Source organism: Eumetopias jubatus, unplaced genomic scaffold, assembly GCF_037043125.1.
Source record: "Eumetopias jubatus isolate StellerSeaLion01/CBP00866 unplaced genomic scaffold, mEumJub1_p1.0 scaffold_14, whole genome shotgun sequence".
In the NCBI taxonomy this organism is placed as follows: domain Eukaryota; kingdom Metazoa; phylum Chordata; class Mammalia; order Carnivora; family Otariidae; genus Eumetopias; species Eumetopias jubatus.
The window spans coordinates 37,155,506-37,179,115 of record NW_028274820.1 but is presented as its reverse complement, the minus strand read 5'-3'; the positions used below and the strand labels follow the sequence as shown (position 1 = coordinate 37,179,115).

The 23,610-nt window shown below is 34.2% G+C and overlaps 1 protein-coding gene across 2 annotated transcripts in view; it reads left to right on the top strand.

The window, feature by feature from the left end:
• Positions 1 to 23,610, top strand: part of KRIT1 (KRIT1 ankyrin repeat containing) — a 36,944-nt gene that overhangs the window by 11,760 nt on the left and 1,574 nt on the right. For both annotated transcript variants that reach the window (XM_028117455.2, XM_028117447.2), the window contains exons 5-16: positions 225 to 354; positions 1,888 to 2,131; positions 2,346 to 2,461; positions 2,688 to 2,831; positions 9,502 to 9,658; positions 10,536 to 10,643; positions 13,103 to 13,259; positions 14,032 to 14,183; positions 17,496 to 17,662; positions 18,434 to 18,521; positions 19,046 to 19,252; positions 23,274 to 23,390. In XM_028117455.2, coding sequence (XP_027973256.1) covers positions 225 to 354; positions 1,888 to 2,131; positions 2,346 to 2,461; positions 2,688 to 2,831; positions 9,502 to 9,658; positions 10,536 to 10,643; positions 13,103 to 13,259; positions 14,032 to 14,183; positions 17,496 to 17,662; positions 18,434 to 18,521; positions 19,046 to 19,252; positions 23,274 to 23,390 — 1,787 coding nt within the window. The remainder of the gene's footprint in view (positions 1 to 224; positions 355 to 1,887; positions 2,132 to 2,345; positions 2,462 to 2,687; positions 2,832 to 9,501; positions 9,659 to 10,535; positions 10,644 to 13,102; positions 13,260 to 14,031; positions 14,184 to 17,495; positions 17,663 to 18,433; positions 18,522 to 19,045; positions 19,253 to 23,273; positions 23,391 to 23,610) is intronic.

The window sequence follows — 23,610 nt, the reverse complement described above, 5'->3', positions numbered from 1 at the left end:
AAAGAGGAAACAATTTCTGCAATCCTCCAAGAATATAGGTCTTCTAATTCCAAATGGATAAGGTCACAGAACTGGTCATCAATTTAATCAAGGTTTTCTATATCCAAATCTAAAAGAATTCATGTTACACTTAACTACTTTTTAAAATATAATATATAATTTTAAATGAAAAACATGCAGTTGTAAACCTTTTATATGATGGCATTATTCATTTTCTTTTTCAGATAATACTAAATATACGTATACTCCAGGATGCCCAATTTTTTACTGCTTACAAGATATTATGCGAGTCTGTAGTGAATCCAGCACTCATTTTGCTACACTTACAGCAAGGATGTTAATAGCCTTGGACAAGTAAGAAATGCCACTAAAAATATTTTTTTAATAAATCAAATACAGGTTCATAGTAGAAATTAGCTCTGAAAGAACAGAAGAAAATAATAAAATTAATAATATATATGTAACATAATGTTAAGTTTTTGAAGTACAATATAAAAATGAAAAGCCCCAAAGACAAGATTGTCCTGGTTTGCTTGCAACAGCTAATCTTTTTTCAAAAATGACAAAGACTGCCCTGGATTAAGAATTAAGATTCCTGGGCGCCTGGGTGGTTCAGTCGTTAAGCATCTGCCTTCGGCTCAGGTCATGATCCCGAGGTCCTGGGATCGAGTCCCGCATCGGGCTCCCTGCTCAGCAGGAAGCCTGCTTCCCCTTCTCCCACTCCCCCTGCTTGTGTTCCTGCTCTCACTATCTCTCTCTCTGTCAAATAAATAAATAAAGTCTTTAAAAAAGAAAAAGAATTAAGATTCCTTATTATAAAAGTAATTTAGTTTTTGTTTTTTTTTTTAATTTTCAAGTTGAGTTACCACTGCCTTTATATCCCCTCCTACTTTGCACTAGTTCCCTTATTTCCATCCTTTCTCCACTATTTTAATAGAATTATGTCTTTAAAAATAGTTAATCCTAGGAAGCAAACTGCGGGTTGCTGGAGGGGGGGAATGGGGTAACTGCGTGATGGACATTGGGGAGGGAATGTGGTGTAATGAGCACTGGGTATTATATAAGACTTATGAATCACAGACTTGTACCCCTGAAACAAATAATACACTATATGTTAATTTAAAAAATAGTTAAATATTGTGTAAGACTGATGAATCACAGACCTGTACCTCTGAAACAAATAATACATTATATGTTAAAAAAAAAAAAAAGAACAAGATAGTAGGAAGGGAAAAATGAAGGGGGGGAATCGGAGGGGGAGATGAACCATGAGAGACTATGGACTCTGAGAAACAAACTGAGGGTTTGGGGGCGGGGATGGGTTAGCCCTGTGGTGAGTATTAAGGAGGGCACGTATTGAATGGAGCACTGGGTGTTATACGCAAACAATGAATCATAATGATGTAATGTATGGTGACTAACATAACATAATAAAATAAAATTTAAAAAAATAGTTAAATAAGCGAATGACTAAAGTTCTCTTTCTGTTTTCCCTGATGTTCGGTCACACGGCTCCTCAAGTTCCAATAGATTTAGTACTGAGTTACTCTTAGCGGTGAACAAGTTGTTTAGCCTCTCATGCCTTTGTCCTTCTGTAACTACAGAGCTAATGTCACCTCTGTCTCAGTGGTTTTAATTTTAAAAGTACTTCATGTTTTTTGAAAGGGGTTTTTATTATAATGGTATATGCATTTTAAAAATAGTTTGCTGTGTCTATTAGCAAAACTTTTATTATTAGTAAATGAAGTACTTAATGAACACTAGTTAAAAATTTAAAAATCTGAATGTAATATTAGAACGTATCACATCTCAGAGTTTGATGGTCTCCTTTTTTCATCTTCATATTTGAACAAATACTTCTCTGACCTCCTCTTTCTATTTTGCCAGGTGGTTAGATGAACGTCATGCACAATCTCACTTTATTCCAGCTTTATTCCGACCTTCTCCTCTTGAGCGGATAAAAACTAATGTCATAAACCCTGCATATGCAACTGAATCAGGTCAGACAGAAAACTCACAACATATGGGCTACAGTGCACTAGAAATAAAGAGTAAAATGTTAGCCCTAGAGAAGGCAGATACTTGTATTTACAACCCTTTGTTTGGATCAGATCTTCAGTATACAAACCGGGTAAGAGTTGAATGAATTTTGGCTCTGATTTCAAAGACATTTTATCTGAAATATAATTTTTTTCTAAAGTAAATACACCTGTTACTAATTGCAAATGTTAAGATGACATCTAGTTGTATTTATTTAGTTGTGTTTAGCGGTGTTTATATCAAAGTCAAGTATCTAAATCTCTTAAGGGGTTTTTGTTTTTGTTTTTTCTATTTTCCCTTTTTAGGTAGATAAAGTGGTAATAAATCCATACTTTGGTCTAGGAGCTCCAGACTACTCGAAAATCCAAATTCCCAAACAGGAAAAATGGCAGAGAAGTATGAGCAGTGTCACAGAAGACAAGTACTGTTTTGGTTTTACTCCACATTGCTTTTTTAAAACTTACATTATAATGTTAAAATTGTTTAAAATGATATATGTAGTTAGTATGCAATGTAAGCATTGCATAAAAGATTTAGTTTGCAGCTGCTAAGTGATATATGGCTTTCAGAGATATGTCATGTTTATTTTGAAACAATTTGAATTTCAACAGTGCTTTTTAAAAAAATTATCTGTTTTTAATGATTAGGGAACGACAGTGGGTAGATGACTTTCCTCTCCATCGAAGTGCCTGTGAAGGAGATTCAGAATTACTAAACCGTCTTCTCAATGAAAGATTTTCTGTCAACCAATTAGATAGTGACCACTGGGCGCCCATTCATTATGCATGCTGGTAAATGGATTACTTTTTTTTTTTCTTAGAAGGAGTGAATCCTAGTTATAAATGTTAGTGCTTCTTTTCAGAACTGTTGTCATTCCAGCCACTTTTTCTCTACCACATTTTGCCTTACGGGCTTTCTATTTAGATCTTTGATTGTTTATATGTACCGCTGTTCAGAATTACAAGGTCTGCCCCATGGGAAAAGTATCATTATACAGCACTAGGTCCCTCATTCACCCTTGTAATTTCTGTTGTTTTGTATTGGAGTTATATTAGGTTTGTTTACCCTTACTATAAAATTTACATGATGTAACTACTTATGATTTGACATTGATCATGTTAGAAAACTATTCATTTAGTTCTTGGGGAAGCTGTGGCATCAAGAAACTCCCAAAATCCTTCATTAGAATGAATGCCATTCTTTCTTTCTTTCTTTTTTTTTTTTAAGATGAGAGGGATTAGCTCACAAGATTGGGGTTAGCTGTTTCCACTAGTTGCCCATCGTAGCTCTTGCTCTCCGACTCTTCCCACATGATGGTAATAACTCTTCCCCTCAGCTGATCTGAGTTCTTACATTTGTGTTCATAGCAGTAGTTAACTTCAGCTATAGTTTATCCTCTAGAAGGGACGTAATGAAGTTATTTACCATTATTTCTTACGTGAAAGTTGCTTTTGACTTATTGTTTAAAGTGATCTTCCTTGGCTAGTTTAAAAAGTGCCTACATTATTCACTGCTTGTTGAATGTCTGCTACTTCTTAGCTGAGCAACATTTAGCAAGATACTTCACTTCTCTATATCTCAGTCTATTTATCCATCTGTAAAGGCATTAATTAGATCATTGCTAGAGTTCTTTTCAGCTCAAAATTCTTTTAATTTCACTGATTCCAAAATTTGTGATCCTGTAGCTAAATATAGTTGCTTTTAATATCCATCTTTCCTCCCTTAAAAATATGCTGTTTCCCTAAAAATAGGCTCCTTTATTCAAGAAATATGCTCTTAATTTTTTCCTGTTTCCTTAAAAATAGGCTCCTTTATTCTGTAAGTGTGTTCTTAGTTGTTTTCCCGTTAACATGGAATTTTCTACTCATATTTGGAGTTACCCTAAATCTTTTTAAACTGAACCTATAGTTGCTTCTTCAGATTACTAGTAAATATTGGTAGCAGCAGTACTGAAAGAAATCACATATCTTACCTGGAGCTAAACAAAAAGTAAACTGTGGAATTGGGAAGACAGAGGCAGAGAATTTTAGTTTAGGAATCCCAAATTTATATTTGGTTAGTATTGTCCCTTTTTTTGTGGCATTGGTTATTTTCTAATAAAAGAATGGTAATATTTATATTTTAAGAATGGTAGTATTTTTAAGTACCTATTACATAAAAATAGAAGTATGGTATTTAATGTTCTTTGAAATGTCCTTAGGTTTCAGTCCTAATAACTCTCATTTCCTAAAAGTCTGACCTTTGGCAAGTTATTTAATGTCTCTAAGGACCTGTGTCTTCATCTGTGAGATGGACTTAGTAATAGTACATTTCTTAAGATTAAAGGAGAAAATGCAAATAAATGCTTTGAGGATACCTAGCACATAATAAGCACTCAATAAATGTTGGCTGTTATTATTATTTTAAAGTATTGTAAAAATTTAAAGATTTTGATGTCTAAATCTGAAATTCATAATCCATAGTATTTTTAATTAGAAAATCTTACTACTACAGTATACCAAGGAAAAGAGTTTTATCTTTTGATAAAATTAGTTTTGTCAGTTGGAAATAGCTAAGTTTAATGTACCAGGAGTAATATGGGTCACCTTGCAATACTTTTAATCAGATCATTTGATTAATGTAAATTTGAATAAAGACTGATTTAACCATTTAGTAAGAACTTAAATTACTTTATCTTGGAAATGTACTTTTAATCACTAATTGGTATAAGGATCAAGGAGGGGAATACTAGGCCATCTCATTAAGAGACTGAGATTTAGAGACTATCTTTGCAAGTTTATACAAGATGTTTTACCCCTCTTGGTCTGTTTTCTCATCTTTAAAGTGAGGGTTTTATTAGATTGGTGGTTCTCCAACTTTTTGGTGTCAGGACCGCCTTTCATTCTTAAAAGTTACAGGATCCCAAAGAGTTTTGTTTATGTAAATTATATCTAATGTCATTTAACATATTAGAAGTTATACCCCAAAAATATTTTAAGTATTAATTCATTTAAAAATAACAATAAACATATTAACATAAATAACAATTTTATGAAAAAATACCATATTTTCCAGAATAAAAAAAATTAACTAGAATAGTATTATTTTACATTCTTGCAAATCTCTTTATTCTCTAGCTTAGTAGAAGATAGCTGGATTCTCACATCCAATTCTGCCTTTAATTTGCTGCAGTATTATATGGCACATGGCTTCTAGAAAACCCCACCGTACACTTAATGATCCAAAAAGAGTTTAAAGCCTGGGTGGCTCAGTTGGTTAAGCGACTGCCTTAGGCTCAGGTCATGATCCTGGAGTCCCGGGATCGATCCCCACATCGGGGCGGGGGGGGGGGTCCCTGCTCAGCAGGGAGTCTGCTTCTCCCTCTGACCCTCCCCCCTCTCATGTGCTCTCTCTCTCACTGTCTCTCAAATAAATAAATAAAAATCTTTAATAAAAAAAAGTTTAAAGGATAAATAACATCTTAATATTATTATGAAAATATGTTTCATTTGGAGAATACTCTGAAAAGATTTAAGGGATTCTTAGGGCTTCCCAGATCACTCTTTGAGGACAACCCCTAAGATTGCTGCAAGCTTTTCAAATTCTCATATTGGTGGCCACGTACTGAAAACCATTCTTTTTTTTTTTTTTTAAAGACTTTATTTATTTATTTGACAGAGAGAGAGACAGCGAGAGCAGGAACACAAGCAGGGGGAGTGGGAGAGGGAGAAGCAGACTTCCCGCTGAGCAGGGAGCCCGATGTGGGGCTCGATCCCAGGACCCCGGGATCATGACCTGAGCCGAAGGCAGACGCTTAATGACTGAGCCACCCAGGCGCCCTACCTGAAAACCATTCTTTACTAGAATCACCATTTTCCAAAACTATTTAAGTTGGCTTTCTCCCCATATGAGCAACTTAATCTGCCACTCAGTAAATGTTTCACTGACATCACATATTCTCTGACCTTTCTCACATCGTCTTCGCTCTCTGATCCTACTTTTAGGCTTCATGTTATTGGTAGAGAGTGTTTAGAGCTCTGACGATTTGACCCTTCAAATGACCCCACCTTCACTGGAGCTTAGCTGTCTATCCTCTTTGTCTCATTCACCCTGTCAGCCTTTTAGTCCTCCCCTAGGAGCTGTTCTGAACCTTTCTCCTCTTAAGCACTTAAAGTCCCACTACTTCCTTTCTCTACTCTCGTCAGATAGTTTTACCTCCTATTTTCAAAGAAAATTGAAGCCATCGGAAATGTCCTTCTTCTTCTGTCGTTTTTGTTCCCGTCTCTCTCCTGTATCATGGGGTATGCAAGTAGAAATCCTTGTTTACCTTAAATTCACTATCTGCACATTCTTTTCTCTTGCCTTCAAACATACATGGTTCTCTTCCTCTTGAAAAGAACATTAATTTGACCCTGCTCCCTCTTCTGGCCACTGTCCTGTTTCTTCCCTTCCTTTCACAGCCAGACTTCAAAGGTGAGTGGGCCACACTCACTGTTGTCTCTTTTTCACTCTTCATGAACCTTCTTAAACTTTTCTGAGTTTTTAATCTCTTTCCCCGCTCTAGAGCATTAATACTGTTGACCAGCCCCTTCATTCTAAGAACAAATTGGAGTTGAAGGGGCATAATGGAGCTATAATGAAGGTCAGTACGAATGCAAGATATTACTGTTACATGATCATTATTATTGAAATATTGGCTTCCATTCTGTGACCTAAGCATCTGTTATGGTATGGAAACTGCTGTACTAAGATTGAGAAACCTGGATTCTAACACTGGTCAGTAACCATGGGACCTACAGCAAGTTACTTACCTGGTTCAAGCTTCATTTTTCTTAACTGTGTCATAAAAACACTTCTGCATGCCTTATAGGTTGTTTTGAAGATTATTTTAAGTAATTATATAAAAAAGTACGTTGAAAACTTAAAAGCGTCATACAAAATGTACATTTATATTATTTTTATTACTTGAATTGCTTAGAAGTATCTTTTCCTGTCCTGAAATATTGTTTTTCAAGATGCATTTCATTGTTCTAAGATACTCATTTTTCATTTATCAGATTCTCCCAGCCTTCTTTTTTTTTTAAGGTTTTGTTTATTTGAGGGGCGCCTGGGTGGCTCAGTCGTTAACCGTCTGCCTTTGGCTCAGGTCATGATCCCAGGGTCCTGGGATCGAGCCCTGCATCGGGCTCCCTGCTCCACGGGAAGCCTGCTTCTCCCTCTCCCACTCCCCCTGCTTGTGTTCCCTCTCTCGCTTTGTCTCTCTCTGTCAAATAAATAAATTAAATTTAAAAAAAGATTTTATTATTTGAGAGAGAGAGAGAGAGCACAAGCAGGGGGAGAGGTAGAGGGACAGGGAGGGGGAAAAACAGGCTCCCCACTGAGCAGGGAGTCTGATGCAGGGTTCGATCCCAGGACCCTGGGATCAGGACCTGAGCCTAAGGCAGATGCTTACCGACTGAGCCACCCAGACTCCTCCCCCCCCTTTTTTTTTAAGATTTTATTTATTTATTAGAGAGAGAGAAAGAGAGGGAGAGCATAAGCAGGGGGAATGGCGGACAGAGGGAGAAGCAGACTCTCTGCTGAGCAGGGAGCCCAGTGTGCGGGACTCGATCCCAGGACTCTGGGATCATGACCTGAGCTGAAGGCAGATGCTTAACAGACTGAGCCACCCAGGCGCCCTAAATTCTCCCAGCCTTAACAGTAATTCTTTTCAGTTAGATGAATTTGCTTATTTTCAGATAGATACTCCAAGCCTTTGCCTTCCTCCTGAGTACTAAGCTTGCATTTTCAAATACCTACTGAACAGTTTAGTCACTCTCTTTTTGTCTATAAGGCAGTTTAGAGAATGCAGAGACAGTGTATCTACCCTCAATGAATTTCCAGGCTATTAGAGAAGAGATGTATATAAATAAGGGTGAAAGTAGATAAAAGTCCCATAAAAGAAGCAAAAAACATGCTACATGTAGTGGAACTATAGAAGAGGTAGATTTTAAACTGTTGCAGAGAAATAACAGAATTTAACCTAAACAAAATGAGATAGGGAGAAAAGGACATCTCAGGAACAGCAAAGAACTTGAGCAAAATGTCAAATGAATCGGAAAGGGTAGCATACAAATGGCAGGTTCAGGGTATAAGGTTATATAGAGGGGAAGAAAGGAAAATTGATGGCAAATCAGATCACTTCTAAAGATGTATTATTTTCCCCTCAAATGTACCATATCTGAAAGCAAATTTCCTTTCCCCTTCCCCCACCCCCATCCATTTATTTACAAACAGTGAATTACTTTTCCGCCATTGCTTCAGATTGCAGCCTTATATAAGTCTTTAGCTCTGATGAAATGGTGGACTCAACTACGTCCGACGCATGCTTTGTACTCTACTGGGTCCTTGCTTTGCTTAGTCCTTTCCCCCCACCTAAAATATTTTTACCTCTCTTCAACATCTCTTGGTTCCTTCCTACTTAAAATCCACTTCAGGGGCGCCTGGGTGGCTCAGTTGGTTGAGCGACTGCCTTCGGCTCGGGTCATGATCCTGGAGTCCCGGGATCAAGTCCCGCATCGGGCTCCCTGCTCAGCGGGGAGTCTGCTTCTCCCTCTGACCCTCTTCCCTCTCATGCTTTCTATCTCTCATTCTCTCTCTCTCAAATAAATAAATAAAATCTTTAAAAAAAAATTAAAAAAAAATCCACTTCAAATTGTTCTATCAATTCAGGGAGTGGTAGACTAAAGTCTTATCTTTTCTGACATTTTTTAAAGCATTAGTTATATACTATTTTGTCTTGACAGATATATAGCGCCTATTATGTTGATTGCTATCCTAAACTGTTACTTAAATTTTACAGCATAATGTAACTTATCCCATGTTTTTGTTTTACCTCTCTTATTACATTGTAAGCCTTTATTAGAGCAGAAACTATCTATCTTATGGTTTAAATATTTAATATTTAAATTTTAATGTTTAATATTTATTAATGTATCTTATGGTCTTATGTATCTTATGGTTTAAATATTTAATATTTAAATTTTAATGTCTAATATTTAATATTTAAATATTTAAATATTACAGTGTGGGAGACTCAAAAATCTTTGGATATGTAGCTGCCCAACACAGTCCAATTCTATCTTTGGGCCTATTTTGCAAATCACAATCAGGCCTAAGTGAAAGCATTATGAAGTTTCTGATTCTGAACCTATTTTTGACTAAAAATTTTATCTCCCTAATTCATAATTTTTGTACTTTGTGTGGGGGGAGTTCTTTGTCATCTGCTCTGTCTTCTATTTCCTCCCACTTGATCAGAAACAGAAACAGTTGATCTGAACCAGAAGAATTCATAAGAAATCCCTAGGCACTGAAAACATTTATGTCAATGTCTTACTAAAAAAAAAAAAAAATCTTAGATTTCTTTGAGGTAATCATCTAAAATTTGAATTTTTAAAACATTTTATATGACTTTTTTGGGTAAGTTTTATCTTTTTTTTATAGGTATGGAAAAGTTGAGGCTACTCGCATTTTGTTAGAAAAAGGCAAGTGCAATCCAAATCTTTTAAATGGACAGCTTAGTTCTCCTCTTCATTTTGCTGCTGGAGGAGGACATGCTGAAATAGTACAGATTCTCCTAAACCATCCAGAAGTTGACAGAGTAAGTTATTTTCCAGTTTTTTTTTTTTTAATGTTCAAGCAATGAATAACAAGTAATGACATTAAAATGTTCAGTTGTATACTTGAGAAGTCAACTAAAAAATAAATTTTATCATCTATATGAGTAATATTTATGTATAAACTTTGCTTTTATACTTGGTTTTATTGTGATAAAATGTACCTCACATAAAATTTACCATTTTAACCATTTTTAGATGTACAGTTCAGTGGCATTAAATACATTCACACTGTGCAGTCATCACTATCATCCCTCTCCTGCATATACATAAAATTTAACCTCTTTTTCTTTTTTTTTTTAAGATTTTATTTATTTATTTGACAGAGATAGAGCACAAGTAGGCAGAGAGGCAGGCAGAGGAAGAAGGAGAAGCAGGCTCTCTGCTGAGCAGGGAGCCCAATGCGGGACTCGATCCCAGGACCCTGGGATCATGACCTGAGCTGAAGGCAGCCGCTTAACCAACTGAGCCACCCAGGCACCCCAAATTTAACCTCTTTTTGTGTTATACTGTATTTCCTCAAAAAATATCCTTAAGAAGGAAAAAGATTTTCTATGCATTTTTCCAGAATTTGTATTAATAAATATTTTTAAAGGGGGAAATAATCATTTAAATAATTTAAAACAAAACCTTTGTTGGATCTTATAATCAGAACTTTTAAATATAATCACATTTATTAGTGCTTTCAGTCTTTCATCTTTATCAAGTAATGTTTAAATATAGTATATGCTAAGTATGGTTAATATTTAATACTTGACAAAAGTTTTTTATGAAATTTTGATTGAATGACATTTTCACTTATAATGCCATATATTTGTAATGCTTTTTTTTTCATATTTTTCTTTTTTCCAAAATTTCTAGCACATAACAGATCAACAAGGAAGATCCCCTTTAAATATTTGTGAAGAAAACAAGCAAAATAACTGGGAAGAAGCTGCAAAGCTATTGAAGGAAGCCATTAACAAACCAGTAAGAATTACCATCAGGAATAGAGCTAAGCCAACTATTTAAATTGATAAGTAATTTGAGTATTTGTGGCAAGAGGAATGGATGGATGGTTTCTTTACTCCTTTTAGAAAACCTCATGGTTAGATCTCTTAAGTATTAAATTTGTTATCACCCCTAACATTCAGACATTTATTCTTGCATACCAAAATAAAAATTGCATAAGTAAATAAATCTTTAAAACACTTATTAACCTAATTTCTAGTATAATCTTAATACTTGATAATGTCTGAAATAATTAGCAGTAACATTAAGATAGAGAAGAATTAACAATTAGAAAAAACTCGGTTCACCTAAAAGTTACAGTGACAAGAAAACTGTCATCAATTTAAAAACTGTATGAAAACTTGCAAACCAGATAAAAGGATTTATACCAGACAGATAAAGTATTAAAACTTGGTATCAACAGGGGCATCTGGGTGGCTCAGTTGGTTAAGCGACTGCTTTCAGCTCAGGTCATGATCGTGGAGTCCCAGGATCGAGTCCCGCATTGGGCTCCCTGCCCAGTGAAGAGCCTGCCTCTCCCTCTAACCCTCCCCCCTCTCATGTACTCTCTCTCTCTCATTCTCACTCTCTCTAAATAAATAAATCTAAAAAAAAAAAAAAAAACTTGGTATCAACAGATATAATCTCTGAGCCTTTCCAGACATTTCCATCAATTAGGCAATAAGTATGGAGTATCTCTGTGAATTTAACACCTTGAAATGCTGAAAGTGACAGGTGATAAAGAATAAATATGTGATTTCTGCCTTTAAGGAATATTAACATACACTCACCACACACTCAACAGATTTTGTCAAAATACTATTCCATGGGCGCCTGGGTGGCTCAGTTGGTTAAGTGACTGCCTTCGGCTCAGGTCATGATCCTGGAGTCCCGGGATCGAGTCCCGCATCAGGCTCCCTGCTCAGCAGGGGGTCTCCTTCTCCCTCTGACCCTCTTCCCTCTCGTGTTCTCTCTATCTCATTCTCTCTCTCAGATAAATAAATAAAATCTTTAAAAAAAAAAAATACTATTCCATGAGCACAAGACAAAGTCAAGGAAAGCAGTACAGGCACCCTTATATTATACTTGATTACAATTTATTTTCTAATTGTATAGAACACATTATTATTCCTGGCATAATTTTTATATTCTAAATGAAAAAGATAAGAGGAATTAGTACTTTCATCCAAAATGAACTGAGCTGGAAGTTGTTTGGGCAATAAAATGTATTGAGAATACATTGAAAAACCGCAAAGTGGTATTACCTCACACCAGACAGAATGGCTAGTTTCAAAAAGGTAAAAAATAACAAGTGCTGGAGAAAGTGGAACCCTTGTGCACTATTGGTGGGAATGTAGATTGGTGCAACCACTGTGGAAAACAGTATGGAGGTTCCCCCAAAAATTAAAAATAGAGGTACCATATGATCTGGTAATTCCACTACTGGGTATTTACATAAAGAAAATGAAAACACTAATTTGAAAAGATACATGCAATTGCTTCTCAGCCTTTTGGCTAAGATCAAGTGTAAAAAGATATGTGCATTTCTGTGTTTATTGCAATATTATTTACAGTAGCCAAGATATGGAAGCAACCTAAGTGTACATCAATAGATGAGTGGAAAAAGAAGAGGTGGTGGTATATATAGACAATGGAATATTACTCAGCCATAAAAAAGAATGAAATCTTGTCATTTGCAATGGCATGGATGGACCTAGAGGGTATTTATTATGCTAAGTGAAATAAGTCAGACAGAAAGACAAATGCCATATGCTTTCACTTGTATGTGGAATCTAAAAAACCAAACACACAAAAAAAACAGACTCCTAAATATAGAGAACAAAGTATTGATTGCTAGAGTGGAGGGATGGGTGAGGGATGGGCAAAATAGGTGACAGGGATTTTAAATAAAACATACTGAGAATATTACTACTTTCTGAGATGTTCTGAACAGGAGGAAAGAAACTGGCTCAAGGTCCATTGTTCCATAACTTTCATATGCACAGTCTTCCATCACAGATTCCTCTTAGGAAAAATTATTTCTAGTACACATTTCTACAGTATTATTTGTGGCCCACTAGACTCATGAGATACCTGACTAACAGTAGACTCAATAACCAAGTCTGTATCTCCCATATGATACCTACTTAGTTCAGTAAAGCTTTAAAACATCTCCCAGAAGAATTTGAAGTTGAGTATTTCTTAAGAGCCATTTGCCTTATATTTGACTTGAAACATCCAGAGGAAAACATTGGAAAACATAATGGAAATAAAAATTTTTTTAAACCATGCCAACAGATACTCGAAGCAGTTTTCTGTTATTTTCCATGTTTGAAATCTGTAGTAAAACATATGAAGTTGAAATTGAAGCATTTTGTTAGGTTGGGATATATAGCTTCTAACCAGGTTGCATAATTTATTATTGTTCTTTGTCCTAGTATGAAAAAGTTCGAATATACAGAATGGATGGATCATACCGTTCTGTTGAACTGAAGCATGGAAATAATACCACAGTGCAGCAGATAATGGAAGGAATGCGTCTCTCTCAAGAAACACAGCAATACTTCACTATTTGGATCTGTTCAGAAAATCTCAGTAAGAAAGTTGTTACTCTGTTGTGTAAACCTATTCCTTTGTGAGAGTGGATTGGTAAACTTAAGTATAGCATCAGTTTCTTAATGACTTTAAATTTTGAAGTGCTACAATGATCTTCTCTTTTATATAAATTACTAGTGTTCCAACTGTTGAAACAGGTAAACCTTTGAGACCCCTCACCCCTCCTTAATTCAAAGCATTTTTTAAGTATTTGAAAACGTTTCTTCTCTGGCAATAGAATTTGATTTGAATGCCACTAAATGTAGTGCTCATCCAACTTGCCTTTATTGTCAGTGCTCATTTCACCTGAAATAATGCAAATGTTCTTTTTCTTTATATTAGTTTTCCATCAAATTTTTTTTTTAAGACCAACCTGATGCCACTATAGATTTATCTTTCAAGCAAAGTATTCCAAATACATTGAAGTTATTGTGATTCGTTATTTATTGTTTAATTGTATTTTTTTTTTAAATACCAGATCCTACTGATTGGATCATAATTAAATAGACTATAATGGAATTAAATATCTTATATACATTTGATATGTTTTATTTGTTTTAGGAATTCTCATAATTCTTATGCTCTTAAAAACAAAAGCTCTTAACCGAAAATTGGGTTGTGATATAATTGGTTATAAAGTCAGTGATTTAAATTTAGACCTTTAATTTGTGTGTATTCAGCACTTAAGTACAGATAGTTCAATACAAATTTTCTGTGTGTTGATGTAACTTATTTTCACATTATTATTTATAAAAGGAAAGATGTTTTTCAGGCCTTCAACTCAAGCCTTATCATAAACCCTTGCAACATGTTCGTGACTGGCCAGAAATACTTGCTGAATTGACTAATTTGGATCCCCAAAGGGAAACACCACAGCTTTTCCTAAGAAGAGATGTGAGACTTCCTTTGGAAGTTGAAAAAAAGGTTTGCTTGGAAATCTTATTTATAGTCATTTAAATGCACAGAATCTATTGAATTCCTGTGGTAGGCACTAACAGAAATTGTTCTCTTCCTATATGAGGAGGTTTTACTTTTGTTTTTCTGTTTAATCCTCACATCCCTAGGGTAAATGGTAGAGTTTGAGTTAGTCTACTTACAAAGCCCCTAGTTGGGGGCGCCTGGGTGGCTCAGATGGTTAAGCGTCTGCCTTCGGCTCAGGTCATGATCCCAGGGTCCTGGGATCGAGTCCCGCATCGGGCTCCCTGCTCAGCGAGGGGCCTGCTTCTCCCTCTAACCCTCCCCTGTCTCATGTACTCTCTCTCTCATTCTCACTCTCTCAAAATAAATAAATAAATCTTTAAAAAATAATAATAATAAATAAATAAATAAATAAATAAAATCTAAAAAAAAAAAAAGAATGATAGAAGGGATATCAAGAATATTGGTCAAAACATAATGCTCCTACAAATACTGGGGCACCTGGGTGGCTCAGTCGTTAAGCATCTGCCTTCGGCTCAGGTCATGATCCCAGGGTCCTGGGATAGAGCCCCACATCGGGCTCCCTGCTCAGTGCAGAGCCTGCTTCTCCCCCTCCCTCTGCCATTCCCTCTGCTGTGCTCTTCTCTCTAACTCTCTGTCAAATAAATAAATAAAACCTTTAAAAAAAAAAAAAAAAACCCTAGTTGGTTTTTTTTTTCCACGTCCATTGTCTTAGAAACAAAAGAAATAGAGAATCTCTCCTAAAGAGAATTAACAACCAGATGGAAGACAGATTATACCAAAAAGAATTTTAGAATAGTTAGGAAGTACACTATCAAAGATAAATTTAATAAAGGGCTAATCAGTGTGTAAATTTCAAAGGAGCAGATAGGTTGGTGTGGGAGGAGAACAAAATACATTCTGAGTGGAGAAGATTATATTTGCAAAGGGGACATAAAAAATTATTCTCAATAGTAAATTTCCAAATCAAGCAGAGAATTATATAGATAGTAAAAAATGCAGATAGAATTTACATTTGATAAAAAGATTTGTTCCAGACAAGTACATTTGAATTTGAATTGCTGTAAATTTTAGAGGAGAGGTGGGATAATGCTATCTGAAGGATGAATGGACAACAAAGAAACTTAAGGTGGATATTACAAGTTAAACTAGTGTGATAGTCTAAAAATTTTTTAAAATTGAAAAAAAAAAAGTTCCAGGGGCTCATAACTTTGGCAAAGAAAAAACATACAATGCATTTCCTGATTCTTATCCAAGGAAATATTAAACAAAGTTAAGGAAATTTTAGTATATGAAAAGTTCATCGACCATGTACAAACTTGGTAACTGTTTTATACTTGATCACTCATATTGTCCCTCTTATACTAGCGAACCAAAGATAGATATGATCCTTTCAGTGACATATACTGGGAGTTACATAAAAATTTGTATGAAATTTACCAAAAACAAAGATCTAGATTATTCATAAAAAAATGTTAGAATTTCATAAATAGAAGAGAGGAAGGGGCACCTTGGATGGCTCAGTCAGTTAAGCAGCTGCCTTCGGCTCAGGTCATGATCTCAGGGTCCTGGGATGGAGCCCGCACCCCTCCACCCCCCCACCCCCATCAGGCTCCCTGCTCAGTGGGGGTCTGTTTCTTCCTCTGCCCCTACCCCCCTACTTGTGCTCATGCTCTAATAAATCTTAAAAAAAAAGGAAAAAAACACAGTTGATCATCTCAATTGATACAGAAAATGCATTTGACAAAATCCAATACCCTTTCATGATAAAACTCTTACAGTTAGGAATAGATGGGAACTTCCGCAACATGATAAGTGGCATTTATGAAAAACTCACAGCTAACATCATACTCGATGAAATGTTGAGAGCTTTCCTCCTAAGATCAGGAACGAGACAAGGAGGCCAGCTTTCAGCACTGCTATTTAACATGGTAGTGAAGTTCTAACCAGAGTAAATAAATTTAAAAAAATACATAATAATGTCTAATATGTGATACATATTCAGATTTTCCCTAGTTGTTTAAAAATCTTATATAACTCCCATATGTAGGATCTAGTCAAGATTCATACTTTGTATTTGATTGTTATCTCTTTAGTCTCTTTTAATCTAGAATAATCCTCTCATCTTTTTCCCCATGAAATTCTTTCATTTTTTTCATATTATATAGAGTATTAAAAGATTATTTTAGTTAGACAAAAATAACTTTTACCATAAGGAATTGAAATCACTTTGATTTATATTTGGAAATAACTTTTTAAAAATTTTATTTATTTGAGAGAGTGCAAGCAAGAGAGAGAGCACATGCTGGGTGGAGGGGCAGGGGGAGAGAGAGAAGCAGACTCCCCACTGAGCAGGGAGCCCAACTGTGGGCTCCATCCCCGACCCCAGGATCATGACCTGAGCTGAAAGCAGACGCTTAACTGATTGAGCCACCCAGGCGCCCTGGAAATACTTTAAGTATTCATTCAGAAACTCTATAAAACTGTTTCCAGTTGGAGCAGAAGTATATTCTGTAGGCTAGCTTTTCAATCTTTGTTAATCTTACTGGATAAAATGAAACTTTAAAAAGATTTTGAAACTTAGAAAACAAATCTTCTGATCTCCTTTAGTGTTATTTCAAAGTGACAAGTTTTTTTAGCCAAGTAAAATTTAAAAAAAATTTTTAAATAAGGTTTTTTAAAACTTCATGTGCTCTTCTAGGAATTAACTTGCTTCCTTTTATCTTCCTCGAGGTTCACTACTATATTGTGTGAAACATGTAGAATAATGTTTGAGGAATATAAATATAATTTAGGTAAAATTGTGCTAGAAGTTATCCATATCTATAAACCAGTAATATTTTATTAGACTGTAAATCAGAGATACAAACTATAGCCTATGCTATATTTGACCTGCTGTTTATTTTTATATACCCCACAAGCTGTTAATGGTTGAAAAAAATCAAAACGATAATATCTCATGTGAAAATTTTATGAAATTTAAATTTGAGTATCCATATAGAAAAAGTGTTATTAGAACACCACCACACCCGTGTCTTACTAGATTATCTGTGGCTGCTTTTGTGCGACAGTAGCTGAGTTGGGTGGTTGTAAGAAAGACTTTGTAACTCATAAAGCTTAAAATATTATTATCTGGCCCTGAACAGGAAAAATTTGTCAACCTCTGCTCTAAATCAATAGCAGCTCATTTATATATAGGATATGTAGCTTTTCCTTTTCCATATTAGAAAGTGACAAGTTGTATATTTGTAACAGGAAATTATAGCCCAATAACCAAATTATACTTTTTCTTTTAAGATTGAAGACCCACTAGCTATTCTTATTCTCTTTGATGAAGCCAGATATAATTTATTGAAGGGCTTTTATACAGCTCCTGATGCTAAACTGATAACATTGGCAAGTCTACTGTTGCAAATAGTTTATGGAAATTATGAGAGTAAGAAACACAAGCAAGGTTTCCTAAAGTAAGTATTTAATACAGCATGTGGTCTTGTGCTGTGCTTGAGATTCTGTTTAACTGAGAAAGTTAAAAAATGTTATTAAGAAATATTTATACTTTGGTTTGGAACTAAAGGATACAAGGCATGGAATAAGGAAAAAAACAAAAGCAATGGTAAAGCATTCTTAAAGTTATACTCTCGCCAAAGTTACTTTTCTTATATTTGACTATGGTTTGATGTATCTTATTTTTTTTAAAGATTTTATTTTTTTAAGTAATCTCTACACCCAACGTGGGGCTCAAACCCATAACCCTAAGATCAAGAGTTGTATGCTCTACTGACTGAACAAGCCAGGCACCCCTTGATATACCTTATATTTTTTTCTTCTTTATCTTTCTTTATTACATAAATAAGTTCATTAAAACCTGACTTGGTAAGTAGATGCATTTAAGACCTACCACAAAAACTAGCTACAAGTTCAGTCTTTGAGAGAAAACACTGAGGTTTTAAACACTGAAGCTTTATTGTGGTTTTCAATTTTCAAAAATATTTTGTGGTTGTTGAAAGAAGAAACATTTCTCTTAAATGAGAATGTTGGGGTTGTGGTCTTTTGCTTAAAATTTTGAGAGTTCTCTAATATTTAGAGATATATTTATAGATTTTTCAGCTCAAATATAAATATAGATTTTTCAGGTCAAAAATCATGTTACTTAAAGCAATTTGTTTTTGAATGATTTATGTACTTTAACTACTAAAGATGATTTATTTAAAGCATGTTGGCATATCTGCTTACAGTGAAGAAAACCTAAAATCCATTGTACCTGTTACCAAACTAAAAAGTAAGGCACCTCACTGGACAAACCGAATACTTCATGAATACAAGGTAAGCTGATTAATAGAAATAAAAAGACACTTTATATCCTAGTTGAAATTTTGTGAATTAAATTGTTTGAAATTGTTTGATATGTTTTAAACATAGGTACATTAAATTTACAGTCCTGAAATTAAAAATGGATCTTCTAGTTCACATGAAACTGGAAGTAGCATGATATTTTTATTTTTAATAATGTGGAATCTTTTACTGAATGCCTTCTCTATGCTGGATACCGTGGTAAGGACTAGAGATTAAACACACACACACACACACCCATGAAATTATACGCTATCCCTGTCCAAGGGGCACTTAAAACCTAATAGAATAGACAAACAATATTTTTAGATTTTGATATTTCTTTCCTTTTTTAAATACTAACATTTCAAAAGAAAACTTGTTCTTGGGGTAATGTCACAATTTTATTCTTCTTTGGGGGCAGCCATGATTTTAGAAACTGCTCAGTTGACCTATTTGGATTGTCAAAGGTATGTTCTCTTTTCACATCTCTTTTATTTTACTTTATTTGTTTTTAGAATCTTAGTACAAGTGAGGGTGTCAGTAAAGAAATGCATCACCTTCAGCGCATGTTCTTACAGAATTGTTGGGAAATTCCTACATATGGAGCAGCTTTTTTCACAGGACAGATATTTACGAAGGCAAGCCCCAGCAATCATAAAGTCATCCCTGTGTATGTAGGAGTGAATATAAAAGGACTTCATCTCCTCAACATGGAAACTAAGGTAGATTTTCAGCTTTTCAGCTATTTTTGACCAGTTACATTTTATAATGTCTAAAAAAAATGGTACCAGCCTATATGAAAAATCTAGAAATGACATATATAAGACTATTCATTGCAATTTCATTTGTAATAGCAAAGGATGAGGGATGAAAAGTAAATGAGTGTCAGTAAGGGATTTTAATTATATTATTAACATATACTAATTATATAATTTCATTAATTATAGTACATTTCTATGTTGAAATACTGTGCAGCCATATAAAAGAATGAGGAATGTATAGAATGATTTCCAAGATATATTTAGTGAAAAAGCATAGTGATGAACCATATGTAATAGGTTACTATTTGTGTAGAAATGGGGGGAAATGAAGACTATATTTACATAAATACACATTGCTTGTGTATGAGTAAAAATTCATAAAGCCCTTAGAGAAGGCAACCAGGTCACTGGGAACAAGAGTAGAAGGGAGACTTTTTACTATGTACCATTTTGCAACTTAAAAATTTTTTTAACCGTGATTATATTACCTATTCAAAAAATTCAATTAAGTTTAAATGAAAAAAATACAGATTAAAAAAAGAAAAATATAATATCTGATACAAGGGATTCACTTTGAAAATCAGAATTAGTTGTAAGAGCCTTTTGGGGAACAGGCAAGATGAAGTGTGGAAGGGACTGTTATTAGATCACTTCAGAGCTTTTCTATCAGAGGCTTGCTACTCTTTTATACTCCTTTTTCTAATCAGAGTCATAATATAAAATTGGGGATTATCAATTATTTTCAGCATATTTAACACATTTATCAGGATTAACAGCTTTCTAGTTTATAATAGGAAGCTAAGAAAAATCATTAATTTTGTTCATTCAAATTTGTCTATGAATAGATCAGTTGAGGTAATAACTAAGCTTATATGTTAGAAAAGGCATCTTAGATTAGGAAATTTTATCATAAACCAATTATTTTTATTTTCATCATTTTCATAAGCTTTTATTGTGTGATCACATAACTTCTGAAAGTAGTTCAGTCATTTTGTGATAACTCGACACAGCTATTTTCCCATGCTGTTGGATATGCCTGTGAATGGAGATAGAGAATATATAGGGACATAGAGCTGAATAGGGGCTGACTTCAGGAGTTTATCTGGAACTTGATTTTTTTGAAGTCTCTGATATCAGCTTGCTTTTGGGTCATTTGCTTATTATCATTTTCTATTTAAGCTACTTTACTCACACAAAATAGGCTGCTGCTTATTAGTTTGTAATCATTTTTCTATTTCTTTTGTACTTTGTTAAAGGAAATTGAAGGAGAAATTCCCCTTACCATTTCAAGAAATTTTTCCTCTGCTATTTCAGAGCATTTTATACAACATTTACAAATCCTTTATTGAACTAAATGGTGATGCTGTGGGTATGACACCAAGCCTCTTCTGTAAGCTATAGTGTATGTTTGACTTTTGGTAGCATCCCAAGTTTAGGCAACAATAAAACGTTTTATTTAGTTCCCATGTGATGGGTCAGCATTATCTTAAAACATTTCACATTATGAATAATATTCTGGTCCAGGAGTAAGTGAGATTGCAGTAGCAGGCAGAGGATGAAAACAATATTATTAGTTAAAAGTCTGCTTTTTTAGGGTAAGATTTTGATTTCTAGAAATATAAATAAAAATACTGTCCTTGGGTATAAAAAGGGATTAAACCAAAGGGTAACAATGTTTTCTGTCCATCTAACCATTACCTTGTGCTCTGTAAACCACTGATAAATTTACAGCACCTATGAAAGCTCTAAGTTGATTATATTTTCTAATCATCAAAGATGGGAGCAGTCAGCTTGTCTTCCGTTGTCTTACAGTCATCAAGATATGCTAGGGGTGAATTTGGCAAGCTTACTTTAAAAGAATAAACATCTTCATTTGCAAAAAATACCTTCATTTACATTTAAAACTCTACTTGGGATATAATAGCTTCAGAGATTAAATCTATGAAAAGCCATAGATCGAATACAGCTGTGTTTTTTGTATCAGTTACTTCTATTGTCTATATCTTGTTTCTCTTTGAAATAATGAGAGATTCCCATTGGAAAGTATAGCCCAGCCAATTTCATATGCTCATCAGAGATTTTTCTGTCCTACTTACATAAAATGTAGACACTATTGAATGTATAATACATTGTGTTGTAGATCAGTGTTTTACTATAGTGAATGTATTGCTGTTTCATCATTGAACTGTATTTGTTAATGTATCTTTAACCATAATAGTACTACTGCCACACCCAGGCAATAGATTACCCTTTGCTGGTATCAATTTATGTTGGCCATATAATTGAGGACTTGTTGTAGCACAGGTTTATTTTTTTTTCTGTAAATTAAACTGTTTTGAGGCCATACTAATGGAACATTTTCTGCATCTTGATTAAACAGATTTCAGACAACTGATCCAAAAGATAGACAGTTTAAGGTATTAAATCTTGACTCAGTGTTTCAGTGTGTACCTTGGTAAATAGCTATTTTAGCATACCCTATCTATAGAGCTGTATTTTACAGTATAAATGTAGATGGCTAATTTTAAAGAAGATGTTATTAGTTTCCCATTATACATAATGTACACTCGTGAAAATTAATTATACTGTTTCATTTAAGAACCTCACTTTAAAAATGCCCTAAACCATCTTTTTCATAAAACTTCAATTGCTTATAATCTATATGTTAAGAACTGCTAGTCATAGAATACAGATATTTTTAAACATATATTTTAAAGGATGCACAAATACTTTCTTTGTACATGCATATATAAAGAATATATTTTTAGGGCAAGAAAATGAAAGTTACCGATAGGAGAGACTTATTTTAAAATAATCAAAAAGATACATCGAATGCCTATTTAAATATAGCTTTTCATTAGGAAAATGTAGGAATAGGTTATTCTAATATTTGTTTTAAATAATTTGATGAGTTTATGAAGGGTATGTTATTTTAAAAATTATGCTTATTTTTACAATAGCTGTATCACTGTACTTATTTTCAGTGAGATGGAATTGCCTAAGTCAACATGTTACCTCATTACATAAATTCAGATCTGAAAGTACCATGCGAATATTCAAAAGGTACTGAATAAAGTAAAAGGGAATGTTTTTAATATGCAGAAAGTAAAAACCTGTACATTTAATTTTCTTGAAAGTCACTGAGAGAATGGGCATCTTTTTTTCTCAGCTTTATTGAAACATAAGTGACATATAACATTGAGTACGCTTAAGGTATACAATGGGTTGATTTGGTATACTTATATATTGCAAAATGATTATTACCATAGCATTAGCTAACACCTCCATCATGTTACATAATTACCATCTTTTTTATGATGAGAACATTTAAGTAACTTAAGTAACTTAAGTAGCTCTTTCAGTAACTTGAAGTATATATTTTAGTATTGTTAACCATAGTCACAGTGCTGTACATTAGATTCCCCAGAACTTATTCATCTTATACTGCAAGTTTGTACTCTATGGCCAACATCTCATTTCACCCATCCCACAGCCCTTGGTAGCCACCATTCTGTTTCTGTGTCTGTGACTTCAGCTTCTTTAGACTCCAAATTAAGTGATATCCTATAATATTAGTCTTTTTCTGACTTATTTCACTTAACATAATGACCTTGAGGTCTATCCATGTTGTCGAAAATGGCAGTACTTTCTTCTTTTCTCATGGCTGAATAATATTCCTGAGAGAGAGAGAAAGTGTGTGTGTATACATACCACAGAATAGGCATCTTTAAAATATTTTGTCAGTCTGATACAAACGATTTATCATTGCTTAAGACAGTCTCCTGAGAGTCTACCATCTATGTGTCTCTGTACTTTAGGCTGTGTGAAGTTAATGTAGGTACCTCGAATAGATTTTATTCTAACATTCCAAACCATTATGTTTAGACATGACTAGGTCAACTAGGTCATTGTAGATAGTAAGAGAAGATAGGTGTTGTTTTTAATATATATTTTAATAAAACAGTTTCTAATTATGTTGCAGGCTTTACTCATCAGTCTTAAGTATGGTTGTTTTATGTGGCAATTGGGGGATGCCGATACATGTTTTCAGATCCATAGTATGGAAAATAAAATGAGCTTTATAGTACACACAAAACAGGTAAGTACTTACCATTTACTTTGGACTTCTAATGAACTACTGTGTGATGCGATGAGCACTGGGTGTTATACGCAACTAATGAATCATTGAACATTACATCACAAATGATGTATTTTATGTTGGTTAATTGAATTTAAAAAAAAAAAGGAAAAAAATTTTTAAAGTGACCATCCATTTTGCTTCAAGGAAAACCTTTGATATCGTATGAAATTAAGATATT